This window comes from Molossus molossus, unplaced genomic scaffold, assembly GCF_014108415.1.
Source record: "Molossus molossus isolate mMolMol1 unplaced genomic scaffold, mMolMol1.p scaffold_m16_p_8, whole genome shotgun sequence".
In the NCBI taxonomy this organism is placed as follows: Eukaryota; Metazoa; Chordata; class Mammalia; order Chiroptera; family Molossidae; genus Molossus; species Molossus molossus.
In genome coordinates, this window is record NW_023425402.1 from 100,608,590 (window position 1) to 100,624,095 (window position 15,506).

General features: G+C 40.3%; 1 protein-coding gene across 4 annotated transcripts in view; it reads left to right on the top strand.

The window, feature by feature from the left end:
• Positions 1 to 15,506, top strand: part of ESR1 (estrogen receptor 1) — a 265,106-nt gene that overhangs the window by 66,076 nt on the left and 183,524 nt on the right. For all 4 annotated transcript variants that reach the window (XM_036248186.1, XM_036248187.1, XM_036248188.1 and 1 more), the window contains one exon: positions 2,467 to 2,583. In XM_036248186.1, coding sequence (XP_036104079.1) covers positions 2,467 to 2,583 — 117 coding nt within the window. The remainder of the gene's footprint in view (positions 1 to 2,466; positions 2,584 to 15,506) is intronic.

The following is a 15,506-nucleotide window of genomic DNA, read 5'->3' on the forward strand; positions in this document are numbered from 1 at the left end:
TTCGTATTGGGAACATGATTCTGTAGTTCATCTTGTTACGGGATGAATTCAGTTGCACAAATCCAGAAAATTTTGTGTGTTAAACATGTTAGTTCAGGAATTTCATGTGGTTCCATAAAGATACACATCTACAAGGGATGGCCAATCCAAACAACATGTAGCCAGCTGGCCTCTGACCCAGCTCAGTTCTCCCATCTTGTGGCTTGCGAAACAACTGGCTTTCGGGAGAGAGACTGAATCAAAGTAATTTTGGGTTCAAATGATCATCGACTATATTTTTTCTGAAGCTTAAAATAAATTCATTTTTTTAGAGTTAAAATAAATCAACATGTACTGCATATAACACCATAGGAGACCAAATACTAAACATTTCTTTGAGGTGTCAGAAGAGTACACTTTCTGCCTAGCGTTGACCTCTGCCCAGATAAATTTGTTTCTGGCTCTATTATTTTTCCAATTTGTCCCTATTAATAAGGATAATCCTAAAAATAATAACTGTGTCTGGATATTTGAGGCAGTGTGTGGTCTCTTATCAGAGTTACAAGTTTATAACTCTGCTGAGTAATTGGCTGGTTTCTGCTATACACTTGAAGAATGCAGATGGTAATTCGATCTGACACCTGTTTATACAAGGGCCTTTATAATGCATATCTAAAGATGGAGAACCAACAACTCTTGTAGAGTCCCCACTCCACTCTATTCTAATTGGGACGGACCCTCACACCGAATAAAGAGCAAAGAGTTCTGTGGTTACAACATTTCACTATATGTTGCATCTTGCCCTTTGTAAATGGGAAAATAGAGACTTAAGTAGAGACTCTGAATTAGAGAGTGGAAGATCCCCCCAACCCCTTATTTTTTAAAATGGGAAACACATTTAAAAATAGTAATATATCATCTCCTGAGTCTAAATTCAGAACGGTTCCCCAAGAGGCATAAGAATTTAGACTTATATAGATGAACTTCTTTGTAAAAACATACCAGTGTTTAGTAATTTATGAAGTTCAATATTCTGTAGGCTATACATCAGACATTTTTTGATGAGTAAAGACCTTCTAAATTTTGGAGCAGAAACTTCAAGTAGGCAATTGGATATATGCACCTGGAGCTCAGAGAAGAGGGTTGGACTGGGAGTATGCACTTGGGAATCATCTGCATTTAATGACATTGGAGACCATAGGTGTGGAATAGATTTCTTCCCAGGAGAACATAGATTAGCAAAAAGAGAAGAGGACCTGACACTGAACCTTGGGCAGATTTGACTTAACGTTGGGTGGTGAATCTACAAACAATACAGGGAAGCCATAATCTGAGAGGAGAGAAACTCTGGGAGAGTTTTTTGTGATGGAAGTTAAAGGAAAAGCATGTTTCAGGAGGAAGGGAGGAATCATTTGATGCTTCTGATAGATCAACTATAATGTAGACTGAACATCTGTTGGATTAAGCAATAAGAGTCACTGGTGATATCCAAGAAACTGCTTCTATAGGGCAATTACGGTGGGTTGAGCAGTGCAGGAGAGGGGACGAAACAGGATTCTTGGGGTGTAGACATCTCTGAGGATTTGAGTTGCCAATGAGGGACAGGAGATAGGATGGAAGTTCAAGAGTGATGTGAGGTTGAAGGAGAACCGTTTCTGTGGGACAGACTTGCATGCGGTAAATGCCAATGAGAAAGAAGCATTTGAGCAAGAGAAATTCAGAGAAGAAGAGAGAAAAGAAAGACAATTCATGATAAGGTAAAATAGTAACAGCAATAGGAGTATTTATTGAGTGCTCACCACAACCAGGACACTGTGGTGACCCCTCACATGTATTCGCACATTCAGTTCTAAGAATAATGTTATGTAGTGGGTACCATTCATTTCTCCAGGTTAAAGAGGGCGAAAGGGAGACCTGGGGATGGTTATGACTTGCTCAGTGTCCTCTGAGATGTGATGGGCTAACTTATTAACTTAAGGACTGAACTTTGCCAACGTGCAGCTCAGCACCCTGACTCGCATTTAGGTGTTCAAGCTGCATTTGAATACCTACTTCAAGATTCTTTACATTGTGTTTGAGAAGGCCACTTTGAAACTCTCTGAAGGTTCTAAGTTTTATTCTGACAACAATTTTACTGAGTGGCCTGGTCAAAAAAAGAAAGGTTTATCTGCTGAAAGAACTAACCTTGTGAGTGTACATGAAACATCATGCCCCAAAATATAAGCTGTGTGAACTGAAGATTATTTGTCCAAAGAAGTCCCAAAGCACTTGACTGAGGCAGAAATTAAGTCTAGGAGAATGTTTTTTAAATTTTTTATTTGTTTTTTAACACTTATAAACGGTCAGAAAAAGGCTGGTGGCCTGAAGTAACAACATAGTAAGGCCAAGCTGGTGATAGGAAAACACCCTCCAGATTGCTTTACTGTAGATTCTGACTGGCTCAGTCTCCTGAGAAGATGATTAATTCTGTCCTCCTTCGTTTAATAGGACATAATGACTACATGTGTCCGGCCACCAACCAGTGCACAATCGATAAAAACAGGAGGAAGAGCTGTCAGGCCTGCCGGCTGCGCAAGTGCTACGAAGTGGGCATGATGAAAGGGGGTAGGTACCTCGACACGGCCGCGCCCCGTGGGTGTCCCGTCTACCTCCGGGCGGGCTCTTTCTACCCCAGTCTCTGTGGTGGGCTCGTGCTTTCTCGGCTCGTGAGTTCCTTCTATTCTTATTTTTCTTTGCAAGTATTTTTATAATAGATTTTATTTAAAAAAATAGAAAGTGACTGAAACTGGAGATTCTAACATGGCATTTTGTGTTGTGTAGTTTAAATGTAAGTAATTAATTATTTTTTGTTAATCCTCACTGAGGATATTTTTCAATTAATTTTTGGAAGGGAAAGAGGGTGAGAGAGAGAGAGAGAGAGAGAGAGAGGAACATCAGCGTGAGAGAGACACATTGACTGGTTGCCTCCTGTATGATCAGATTGAACCTGCAACCCAGGTATCATTGGAATGAAACATGAGACCCTTTGGTCTTCAGGCTAATGCTCTAACTGCTAAGCCAAACTGGCCAGAGCAATAATTAATATTTTAAATCAAAGGTGTGTGGAAGGTGGTGGTGGAAAGAATGAAAGACTACTCAGTGAGTTATTCTAGAAATATTCTTTAGTTACTCTTTATATTGCTAATGCTAGAAAACGGTATTGAAGACTAAACTTTCTTTAAACTGGGACTTTAAATGTAAAAGCTAAACAGCTAATTTATAGTCTTAAGATCGCTTAGGGAATTTGAATTTCAACCAAAAGACAGGCTTTTCCTTTAGAAGTTGAGTCAGTCAGCAACTCCCATAATGTCAGCATCTAGCATGGTGTTGGGAGATGTGAAATGAATCATGAACACTGACCAATCGCAGGACTCTCAGGATCTGCACCCCTGTGCTTATGTCTTTGTGGTTGTGAATGTTGTGTATGTGTGATTTTCTGTCCCCTCATGTATCCAATCTTCCAGTTTTCTTATACGGGAATCCAGTGTCTGGTTTGGGGGGCAGGTACTTCATAAATGGGGTTGCCTGATTGACCTTGCATTTTGGGAATCTAGTCTTGAAGAACAGTGCTTCTAATCTTCGATAACCTTCAAAACACAGGGAAAGGACAAATAGTAGGTGTGCAATTAAAATACAGTCATGGGTGCATTTAGTGTTTCAGGATGATACCAAGAGTGGGCGGATGGATGATGGAGCTGCCTTCTGACCACAATGGGGAAAAGCTTTCTGAAGGAGACAAGGCTTGGGATGAGTTAAGGAGAACAAAGTTGCAATGAAAAAGCACATTGACTAGGCAGACAGAGGTCAGCCAACCTTTAACTCATTAATACTTGGACAAAGGGGGAAGCAGAGCAAAAACCAGGATTGGAGATCAGGATGAAGGCGTGCCTGAGGGTCATGAAGCTTATCATCAAAGGCTCTGGGGTTCCGTTGTGAGAAATAAGCCCTGCCAGGTTGAAAATTTTTCCTTTTTTAAAAAATTTATCTTTATTGTTGAAAGTATTGCAGTTGTTTCCCTCCCTTTCCCCCCACTGAGCCCCTCCTCCCCACTCCCACCCCACCCCTGCCTTCCCCACATTATTGTCTGTGTCCATTGCTTATGCCTAAACGCATATAAGTTTTTGGTTTTCCTCTACCCACCCCCCTCCCTCACCCCCCTCCCTCACCCTCCTTCCCTCTGAGGTTTGTCGGTCTGACCCCTACTTCCATGGCTCTGGATCTCTTTTGTTCATCAGTTTATTTTGTTCATTAGATTCCACAAATAATTGAGATCGCAATACTTGTCTTTCTAGGTTGAGATTTTTGAACACAGCATTTGAAATAAGTTCTCTTGATGAAAAGACGAGACGTTGAGTTCATGCATTATGTGAGGTGTGGCTATACGTTTGAATGTCTGAAAAAGCAGCTTGAATTTAAAGGGCAATTGATTTCAAGAATTTAACAGGCACCTTCAGAAAATGGCACTTTGATTCATAAATGAATTAAATATTTAAGGAATTCAACTTTCTTTGTACTGTTGGAGAATTAGTTAGGCTTAATTAAACTCACAGAAAGCTTTTTAAGGTAACTTGACAAGTGACAGGAATATAACATGTACATGTAAAAAGCTTAATTTGAAACAGAGGGGTCCAAGATGAATCTTCTTTGGTGATCAATTATAAGTGGATTAATCCCAGTCTGGTACATTCTCTCTGAAAGCTGAAATAATCAATTTGTGAATATGTCCAAAACCTTTTTTTCTTTTAGGGTACCCATACATTGACACCACTTCATAAAAACAATTCTGTTTTTCCTAATTAATATTCAGATGTAGTCTGGCTGCCTCAGTATAAATTATGCATACTCACTTTTAATCTAACAAAAATTTTAATATGCAAAGACATAATAAAAGTCTTCCACTGTTTTCAAATAGGACTCTAGATAATTTAACTGCACACAGCCAGTCTGTGTGTCTATGCATATAATTGTACATGCATATTTATAACTGTAAAATACATATCTGTATTAGTTTGCTGCTGTTTTACTCTGCTTGGTCTGTCATAACAAAGTCTATAATCTGGGCAGCTTAAACAACAGAAATTAATTTTCTCACAGTCTGGAAGCTAAAGTCTAAGATTAACATGCTGGAAAATTCAGTTTCTGGTGGGACCTCTCTTCCCAGGTTTCAAATGGCTGCCTTCTCACTGTTCCCTCACATAATCCTTTCTCTGTGCTCGCCCATCCAGGGGTTGTTTTCTTTCTTTTTCTTTTCTTTTATTTTTTTATCCTCACCCAAGGACATTTTTGCATTTATCTTCAGATGGAGTGGGAGGAAGAGAGGGAGGAAGAGAGAGAGAAACATCCATGTGAGAGAGACACACTGACTGGCCACCACCCACACGACCTAACCGGGCCCAGGAACAAACTGCAACGGAGGTACGTGCCCTTAGCAGGAACCGAACCTGGGTGTCTTTGGTCTGCGGGCCAACACTCTAACCACTGAACAACACCAGCCAGGGATGTTTTCTCTTCTTATAAGGACATTCGTCATATTGGATAGGGCCTCACCCTTGTGACTTCATTTAATCTTTATTACCTCTTTAAAGACCCTATGTTCAAATACAGTCCCATTCTAAAGTGCTGGGGTTAGGGCTTCAACATGAATTTTGGGGGCAGAGGACACAATTCAGTACATATCAATATTTCATAAAAATTCCTCAGTTGTTAGTATCTGTCTAAATTTAATGAAAACACGTATCTTTCTGGCTGTTTATAAATCTGTATAAGTTTTATGCCAAGTTTTAAAGTTGTAAAACTATAAGCTGTGAGAACACCTCATTTTAATTATATGTATAATTATATGGCAATTATATGTATATTGCTATAGGCAATATAATTTATTGTATTCTCTACAACATGGCACAGCACACGTAACCTCATGGCACCTTGTATAACAACTCCCTGAATCCTGCTGAATAAAAATTTATAACTGGAAGTGCAATTATAACTAACTATAAAATTTGAAGTTATTTGTAAAGAACAACTGTGAATAAATAAATCTTTACACCATTTTTCTGCTAATTATCAGGGTACAGAAAACTGGGGCACAGAAATCAAATGTTGTGCAGGACTCATGTGCTTGTGTCCTGTAGCATAGTAAGAAGTTGAGATACAGTAATAATCGATGATTAGTCTTTATTTTAATGACAATGTTGCAGTTTAATTTTGAGAAATATTCCAAAACAATGAATTTAAATTTAAAGTGAAAATAAGATACTAATAATATGGATGGAGAAATGTATGATATGTGTCCAGAATAACTCAGAAGCCCAATGAAGAATTGGAAAATAAAATAATCTCCTAACAAGGAGATTATTAATCTCCCAAGTGTAATATTTATCATTACGAGATACTGTAATTTGTTTTATTGGTGGGATGTGCCCCCAATCTAAAAAATTAGGTTTCTTTTACTTCTCATTGGCTATCTTTCACCAGAAGTTATCAACTGGTCATTAATGTTAATGATGATATAATTAAATTAATTAATTAAAAATGCAAATATTAATTATGTTCTTGGAATTGGACAGTAATTCTTGAGAGAATTATAGCAGCATGTGGATCCAAAACTTTTTTTTAGGAGACTGGGTTGGGAGTTCATGTTTAGGATTTGACTTAAGAAAAATATTAAAGAGAAGTTAGTTGCTTTTGACCAAATATATTATAGATATTTTAAGTATCATATTATAGGTATTTAATTTAGCCCAAATTCTTCCATATTATCATTTTTTAAAAAAATAGTTTATTTATTTTTTTATCCTCACCCGAGGACATTTTTCCATTTTTTGTTCAGGTAGAGTGGGAGGGAGAGAGAGGAACAGAGAGAGAGAGAGAAACATCGATGTGAAAGGAACACATCGAGTGGCTGCCACCCGCACAACCGACCAGGGCCGGGGACAAACTGCTACCGAGGTACGTGCCCTTAGTGGGAACCGAACCCGGGTCTCTCTGGACCGCAGGCCGACGCTCTAACCGCTGAGCCAAACCGGCCAGGGCCATATTATCATTTTTTCATTGCAACTAAGGAAATAGTCTGACTCAAGTCTTTGAATCATATGTAAGACCTTACAGATGAATGAATCCAATGTTTTGCAGCATTTGAAGCAATCAAACTCTTCTTCCACAAGCAGTGGCCGATTCTCAGTCTATGAAAGAGATGAAAGCTGATTTAGCATAGCCTCTCTTCACTTAATATGGTATTCCTGAGATCTTCTGGGAACCCCAGAGCGCCACTGATCCAGTCTAAATCCTTCATCTTCTAATAAGAAAACCAGTTCTAGAAAGAATAAGTGACTTGATCAAAGTCTCAGAACTATGTCGCAGAAGAATTGAGTCTGAGATTCTAGATTCTAGACTCAGAACTCTCTCTCTTCCCAGCACAGCTTGTTACTCTGTGCTACCACTCACATTTAACGTAAAGAGTAATTGATTAGCCCTGGCCTGTTTTGCCCAGTGGTTAGAACATTGGCCTGTGGACCAAAGAGTCTCGGGTTTGATTCTGGCCAAGGGCACATACCTTGGTTGTGGTTCGTCCCCTGCTCTGGTTGGGGTCAAGCAGGTGGCAATCGATTGATGTGTCTCTCTCACATCAATGTTTCTCTCTCTCTCTTTCTCACTTTCCCCCACTCCTACTCTGTCTAAAGAAAAATGTAAAAATATCCTCGGGTGAAGATTTAAAAAAAAAGAGTAATTGATTAAAAATATGGGTGGCATAAAGCTGAGCTAACGTACAGAAACACATACATATACTCCAGAGAGAAGAAATCTAGAGTAAAGAAACCATCTTATTTTATTCTCCCAGATGACATGATAGTACCAAGACCTCAGTGATCTAAGGGAATTAGACTGATGAGCTAAGAGAATTCAGCCTAACATGTTCAGAACTAACCTATGAACTTTCTCTTTCTGTCTTAGAAATGGTGCCAGCAGTGGTAGTAGTAGGGAACATGGAATGTGTCAAGAATAACTCTGGGTTATGTGTGTGTGTGTGTGGGGGGACAGGATTGGGAGGAGGGTGTATAGGAGGAAAAAGGAGAAACATCTGTAACAAAATTGAATTAATTAATAAAAAATTTTTCCATAAATATAACCATTAAAATTGAATAATATTCCAAGTGGTGTTGTTTTTTTTTCCCAGTGTACTTAACTAATCCTCTACTACTGGATATCTGGGTAGCCTCTAATTGTTTTTGTTGTTAAGAATATTATAAAAGAAATACTAATGCAAAAAAGAAAACAGGAGGTGGGTAGGGACAACATTGCGATCAAAAGAGATGAGTAGTGAGAAACCAAAATACAGGGTAGATACAGGAATCACAGTCATGAAATTCCAGGGAGAGAAGACCTTTATTTATTAGCACGAATAAAAAATAATATGACTAATTATTCTCTTCAAAATATGGTAAAAATGAAATTGGTGTCCTGATCCATGGTGGCCTCAGCTGCCTAACAGAGACGGAGGTGGGTCATCGTCTGTGATGGTTAGTTTAGTCGGGTGAAGCATGATGGCAGGCAGCCCGATGCTTCATTCCTGGTAAGAACTATGCTACCTTCAGATGTCTTGATGTAGGCTGAGCAACTCTCTTACACATTTGGCACAGAATGATGCGAACAGCTCAATTCAAAGATGGAAGTCCTACCGACCAACGCATCGAACTGCCTCAGTCAGGGTTACCGATGGCCTGCATGTAGCTAAATCCAAGTCACTTCATTCTCAGTCCTCATCGTGACCAGTTGGCAGCATTTGTCAGTAGATATTCTCTCCTCATTAATGTTCCTTATTTGGTTTCCAGGACAACACACTCTTGGTTTTCCTCCTGCCCCATGAGCCACTCTTTCTAGACTTCCTTTGTGCGCCTTTCATCTTCTTTCTTGACCTCTTAATGTTAAAGTAACCCAGGGTTTAGTCCAGGGATCTCTTCTGTTCTCTGTCTGAACTCACTCCCTGGTGATATCGCCTGTTCCCATGACTTACACTACCATTTATGAAGTGAGAACTCTCAGTTTTACTTATACCTCCCTCCCAAACCCTCCGCCAAGTCCCCGGCTTCTAGACGCAACGGCTTGTGTGTCTTCTGCCCTTGAATGTGTCATAACTCATTTTGCACAAACCTGGATCCTTTATTTCCCCTCAAGTAGGCTTTATCTACAATCTTTCCCATGTTTGCTAATATCTTCATCTTTTGAATTGCTTAGGCCCCAAAATTAGAGTTATCCTTGACTCCTCTCTTTCTCCCACACCTCGTATTCAAGAAGTCACAGTGGCTCTACCTTCAAGTGTTTTCAGAATCTGACCACTTCTCTCCACCTTTATTGTTGCCACTCTAATCTGAACCAGCACCATCTTTCTTCCAGTTTATTGCTGAAGCTCTACCTGTTTTTTTTCTTAACTATAGTCTATTCTTCCTATAGGTACATCAAAAATGGGAATCAAATCATAGACGTCTCTTCTCAAAGCCTTGCATGGCTTCTCATTTCACTCAGCCAGTGTCACTACAGTGGCCATAAAATCCCGTTACCTGCCTGCTTCCCACTTTTCCTTTTTACCTCCTTTCCTATTACTCTCTCTCTGTCTTGCTCATTCCATTGTAGCCACGTGGGCATTCTGACAGTTCCGGCACACTTCTGTCCTGGAGCATCTACTGTCGCGATTCCCTCTTCCTGGAATGCCATCCCCTCAAATATCTCCCTCCTTTCCCGTCCTCCATGATTTGATCCAGTATCAGTTTCGCAGTGAGGCTAACCCTGACGACTCCTTTCAGTGGTGCGGTACGTTTCATCCACGTGTCCCGCAGCGCCCTCTATGTCCACATCCTTACTCCTTTCTTTTTCTAGTGCATTTCCACCTTCTAATGCGCCACATTGTTAGTTTTTAGATTGTGTTTATAGATTGATGTCTGTAAGCTCCAGACGGGAGTTTCCAAACAAACTGCATATTTTGTTCAGTGATGTACTGTAAGCACTTAGATCAGTGCCTGCGTGTAAAGATAGTCAATAATAGTTGTGACATGAATTATAATGGTTAAGCCATGAATAGCTTGAGAATCAAGAGGCCTGATAATTGCCCGGCTGGTGTGGCTCAGTGGTTGAGTGTGGACCCACGCACCAAGAGGTCACCCATTTGATTCCTGGTCAGGGCTCATGCCCAGCTTGTGGGCCTGATCTCCAGTAGGGGGCGTGCAGGAGGCAGCCGATAGATGTTTCTCTCTCTCATCGATGTTTCTCTCTCTCTCTTCCTCTTTCTCAATAAAAATACATCTTAAAAAGAACGGGGTCGTGCTAATTGAGGGAAAATATCTGCTTGGGAGTTAAAACCTGTATAGCAATTAGCTTTCACTGCAGAGCAGAGCCCCACCTGGAGATCTCAATGGCGCACAGCAGTACGGGTAGCGTCCGCAGGCCAGGAGATCAGCTAGGAGGCTGCTGAGGCTGGCTGGCCTCACTCGGCCCTGGAGTCTGCTGGCTGTTTCAGCGGGAGCAGCTGGCCCGATGGGTTCTTGCCATTTCCCCCCTCCTCCAGCAGGCTAGCCCAGGCGTGTTCCACGAGAGCCGCAGAGGCACGGACGAGCCCGAGCCCGAAACCACAAGCCCGGGTCAAGCTTTTGCCCACATTATCTGATAATATGCAAGGGACCAAATAGGTCACGTGGCTGAGTCCTTAGTCTGTGTGAGAGGAGGCTTCAGAGTCATGTGGCACAAGTTGGAGAACGGGGGCCGTTTTTGTAATCTATCACAACCAGAAACATTCGCTTTTTAGATTTCGGACTAAAAAGTGATCAACAGAGTTCCATGAACTCTCAGATGTAGAAGGGACCTGTGGGTTCATTTACTCATGCTCCCCTCAGGGTAGGAATCCCCTAGGTAGCACTCTGACAGTTGTGTTGGAGTGCTGAATACAAATGTGTGTTTTCTTTCCCTTCGTCTCTCAAATGTACGGCGAGTGGACACAGTCCGGCAGAAGAGCCCATTAGATGTGAGCCTATACTTCTGGACAAGTACAGGCTGGTTCCAGATACACTGGATTTCACTAAGCTGTTCAGGTGTCGGTTTCGTGCATGCGTGCGTATGTTACAACGGCTTATGAATGCAGATTAGAACACAGTTAGAGGTGAGGCTATTTTACGTTCACGGCATCCACGAAATTAACCAGCGAACATAATAGTCGGGCTTTTATCTTCATAAGTTATAGTTAGAATACTGATTTAATTTTTTTATACTGAAGTCATTTGACAGCTTATGTAAAGGTCACTTTGATTCTTAAAAGAATCAGAATGACATGGGGAATCTTCACTCACCTTTTCCCAAGAATGACCGTGTCTCATGTTGAATGACGGAAGAAATGATGACAGATTTTTAAGGCCTGGCAAACATTTCGGGAAGGGTCTCTCTTGTTCCTAGAAAATGCTTTTGTTAAAGTAGACAATCCTTGAAATGATGTAAGGACCATTTCTGTGGATAGAACGTAAATATGCAGAACTTTGGAGGGGCAGGACCTGTATGAATGAATTGTGGCTTTTGAATTCTGTAATCCTGAAACTTCCTGAAATTTTCATGTATTTAATCTTTGTCTCGATGACTGTGATTAGGATGAGAAATGATGTCTAGAGCTGAAAAGAACTTAACGGTTACCCAGTCCACCTCTGTGTTTTTCGGCTCATTGTTCTTGTCCAAGTTACACAGCTAGCTCATTGCTCAGACAGGAAACTGAAACTTCTAACTCTTGGTTCATTACTCTTTTCATTGCACAGTACTCATTTGCTGACCTAAGGGATTTAGATCATCATGAAAGAGAACAAAATAACACAAATAAGATATTAATATTGCATAGACCAAAAGTATGACTTAGGAACAATTACGGTGGACACAACATATCAGTTATTCAACAAAAACATGAATTAATGCATTTGGCTTAGTTGCTCAGCAGAAGAACCAAAATAAATTTATATGGAAAGGGTGATGGATTTTTAAAAGAATTACTTAATATTTGGTTACTTGATATTGCTTCATATTTCATATAATTTAAAAAGAACATTTTCTCCTTTAGGCCAAAAGTTTTCACTATCTTTAGGTAATAATTTCAGTATTTGTTGTAAAGACTGTTTTCTTTTTTCAATATTTAGACTATTTTGGTTTTAAAAACATTAACTTGGTCAAATTGAAGGAAGCCTGGGTAACTGTCAAGTGTATGGCTTAATTTTTGTGGGCAGATCACTTAATTTTTGTGAACTGAAAAATAAGGGCTTAGGACTCAGTGGTCTCAAAAGTATCTTTCAGATCTTAAATTTTATGTTTTATGATCTAAGTTTAGATTCATTATGGAAACCTCAGTATCTAAAGTTAAAGGTAGTCTATGTAAGTTTCTGGATATAAGAAATAACCTCAGCAGTTATTATATTTATATTTCCAGCTAAATTTGGAGAGCAGCTGGCAACTGGAAAACCCTATCGAAATGGACAAAGTTATAATCTATTCTCTTCATTAATTAGCATGGAAGATGAATTGCTCTCAAGTGGGGAGTGTCCCCAAAATGAGTTTGATCCTAATAGTGATATGATCAGATGACTATAACATTGTTATAAATTATTTAGCTATAAAAAAGAAAGGATAAAAAAACAACAACTTTGTTGAGATCAGAACTAAGCTCTTCTCTGTTATTAGAAATGTCACAGTCATGCCTAAGACTTGATTCCCAAGACCTGGTAAAACTTACTAGTTTCTGCATTGTGGCACCTAGGAAGAAAGAGGCTAAAAAGATGGTGTGAATTCTGAGGAGTTCCTGATTAAATATCACACAAGCCCATCTGGTGATGTGTGCTTGAAATCGTATCCAGTAGGTGTAAACCAGCACACTTGTGGTCAGACTTTTTGGAAAACCACAGAAATATTTGGGAGCCCTAAGAGAAATCCTAAGGTAAAACATGGAGTTATATAGACAGAAATGCTCTGATTACACCTGAAGGCAACATGTGGTTTAGTTTAAGCTCGACTGAGCAAATAAAGAGTAATGAGAAACATGCAAAATTATGCTTAGGTGTTCATATAATTAAACGCTTGCTTTGAAAGACTAGTTATTATTACATTTATTTTAATTTTTTTTTTTTTTTTTTATCCTCACCCGAGGACATTTTTCCATTTTTTGTTCAGGTAGAGTGGGAGGGAGAGAGAGGAATAGAGAGAGAGAGAGAGAGAGAAACATCGATGTGAAAGGGACACATCGAGTGGCTGCCACCCGCACGACCGACCAGGGCCGGGGACAAACTGCAACCGAGGTACGCGCCCTTAGCGGGAACTGAACCGGGGTCTCTCAGGACCACAGGCCGACGCTCTAACCGCTGAGCCAAACCGGCCAGGGCTACATTTATTTTATATTAAAGTTTTAGCAGTGTTATTTAGAAAATTTTACATAAGCAAATGCCAGGCCAAGTTCAAACTTCGCCTAAATCATTTACAAGAAACCTTTATTGAGCATTTACCATGTGAAGGTGTTGGAGAGACGGTGAAACGCGGTCACTGACCGACCACAAAGTCCAGGCCACCTAATGGTGGAAAAGGGGCCATTCACATAAAAAGGTGACCAAATCTCTTTATTCTCTCAAGAAACCTAGGATTAGAGTTGGCCTAATAATTCCTGCTGTCTGAGCTCACCCACCCGTTTTAACCTGCTGATACTAAGCTCAAGTTTGCTGGCTGGCCGGTTGTACTTTGTGGTTTCAGCTTCTGGCTAACATTCTTGAGGCTGTGTCCTGCTGACAAGTTAAGTACTGCCCATCCTAGATTTATTTCCCTCTCTTTATGGGTTCGTCTCATAGAATACATACCTGTGTGAAAACACCAACTGCCTCAGCAGGCTATTCTGAGAATCAAAGGCATCGGTTATATTTTGATCATTACAAAGTGGCACACAGATGTTAGGCATTATAATTCATATATGGTGTAGCAGACCACCGGGATTCAAATTTTAGCCATCTAGAGATATGTGACTGTGCATAAGATACTTCACCTCTCCAGATCCCCATTTTTAATTGATCAAATAAGAGAAATAATAGTACCTACCTAATAAGGTTGTACAAGAATTAATGTGTAGCTTTCAATATTGTATTTCGCCTGTAGTAAATCCTCCATAAAAGTTGGTTATAATGGGTAATAAAGAGTAGGTTTATTGGGGTGATCACTTTGTAAGTTATAAAATGTTTAATCACTATGTTTTACACCTGAAACTAATATAATATTATATGACAACTGTAATTGAAAAAAAATTAAAAAACAAGAGTACACTCAATTTTTGCCTTAGGTACTTAAACTAATAAAGTGCAATTCCGCTATATTATGATTGCCATCACAATTAGTCCAGAATTATTAGGTGATTTGTTATAATGTTCTCAGTTCCATTTGGATAATCAGCGATATATAAAATATGGTACCCAGCCCCGAGGAACCTACAATTTAGCTTCCTGCTAATCCTGGCCTTTGAACTTCATCTTCTGAATCGCTTATACTTTTCAGGGTCTTTTTCCTACTTTGGCTGTAGCCGGCAGTGTCTGCTCACTGGCCACAGAACATACCCGTCGCCTTACGCCATCATCAACCTGAAGCTCGTCATTAATACCTTATTAGGAATGAAAGTTTCTGCTTACTACAAGTTCATTTCTTTAGCTCATTTAAGACTCCCTGGACACCATCCCGTTTTCCCTCCGATACTGTGCTGTTGGTTCCCGGTGTTAACTGAAGGCCGGGTGAGCTGCTGTCAGCTCCGCGTCCATCAGATGCGGGGGTGTGGAAGCCCGCAAGCTTGAGGACAAGCTGCCCGCACGGCTGTGTGGTCAGGTCCAGCTGCGGGAGAGCGGTTTCTGCCATCCTAGCTCTTTTCAAACAATTACATTGCATTTTTTTACTGCTGTTTCTTGTTAGAGAGAGAGTGATTGATTCTTGTATGTGCTGTGACCTGGGATAGAACCCGCGACCTTGGCGTAACTGAGCTACCCGGCCAGGGCTCATCTCGGCTCTTGATTGCTGCTTGTCCTCAGCTCCCTTGAGGAACAGACCTGTCCTTCAGCTCTGTTCGCTGCCTCACTTCCATTTCTAATCTTTGGCGTGTCCCCATCTATACAAAGTTGTGATTTTTGACTTTTAGATCACTTACCTGACTGCTCATTTTCTGTTATTGCCAAAATTAATTGTGTACTAACTTTGCTCTCACTTATCCATAGCTATACCAACCACTTAGCTGGGGCCTCAGCACTGTCACCAAGTCCAGCCCCAGCTGCGCTCCCGAGTGGCAGCACGCCCATGCCTGGTTGTGCTGTCCCACCCGCACGCAGCCAGCTGCCCCTACTGCGTGTAATATATCTTTGCTTACTGAACACTTAATTAAACGGGATGAAGGATTTATCTGTGTACCAGACAGAGTTGAGTCAAGCTGATAGCTTAATATTGTATTTTAAAAATACATTTAT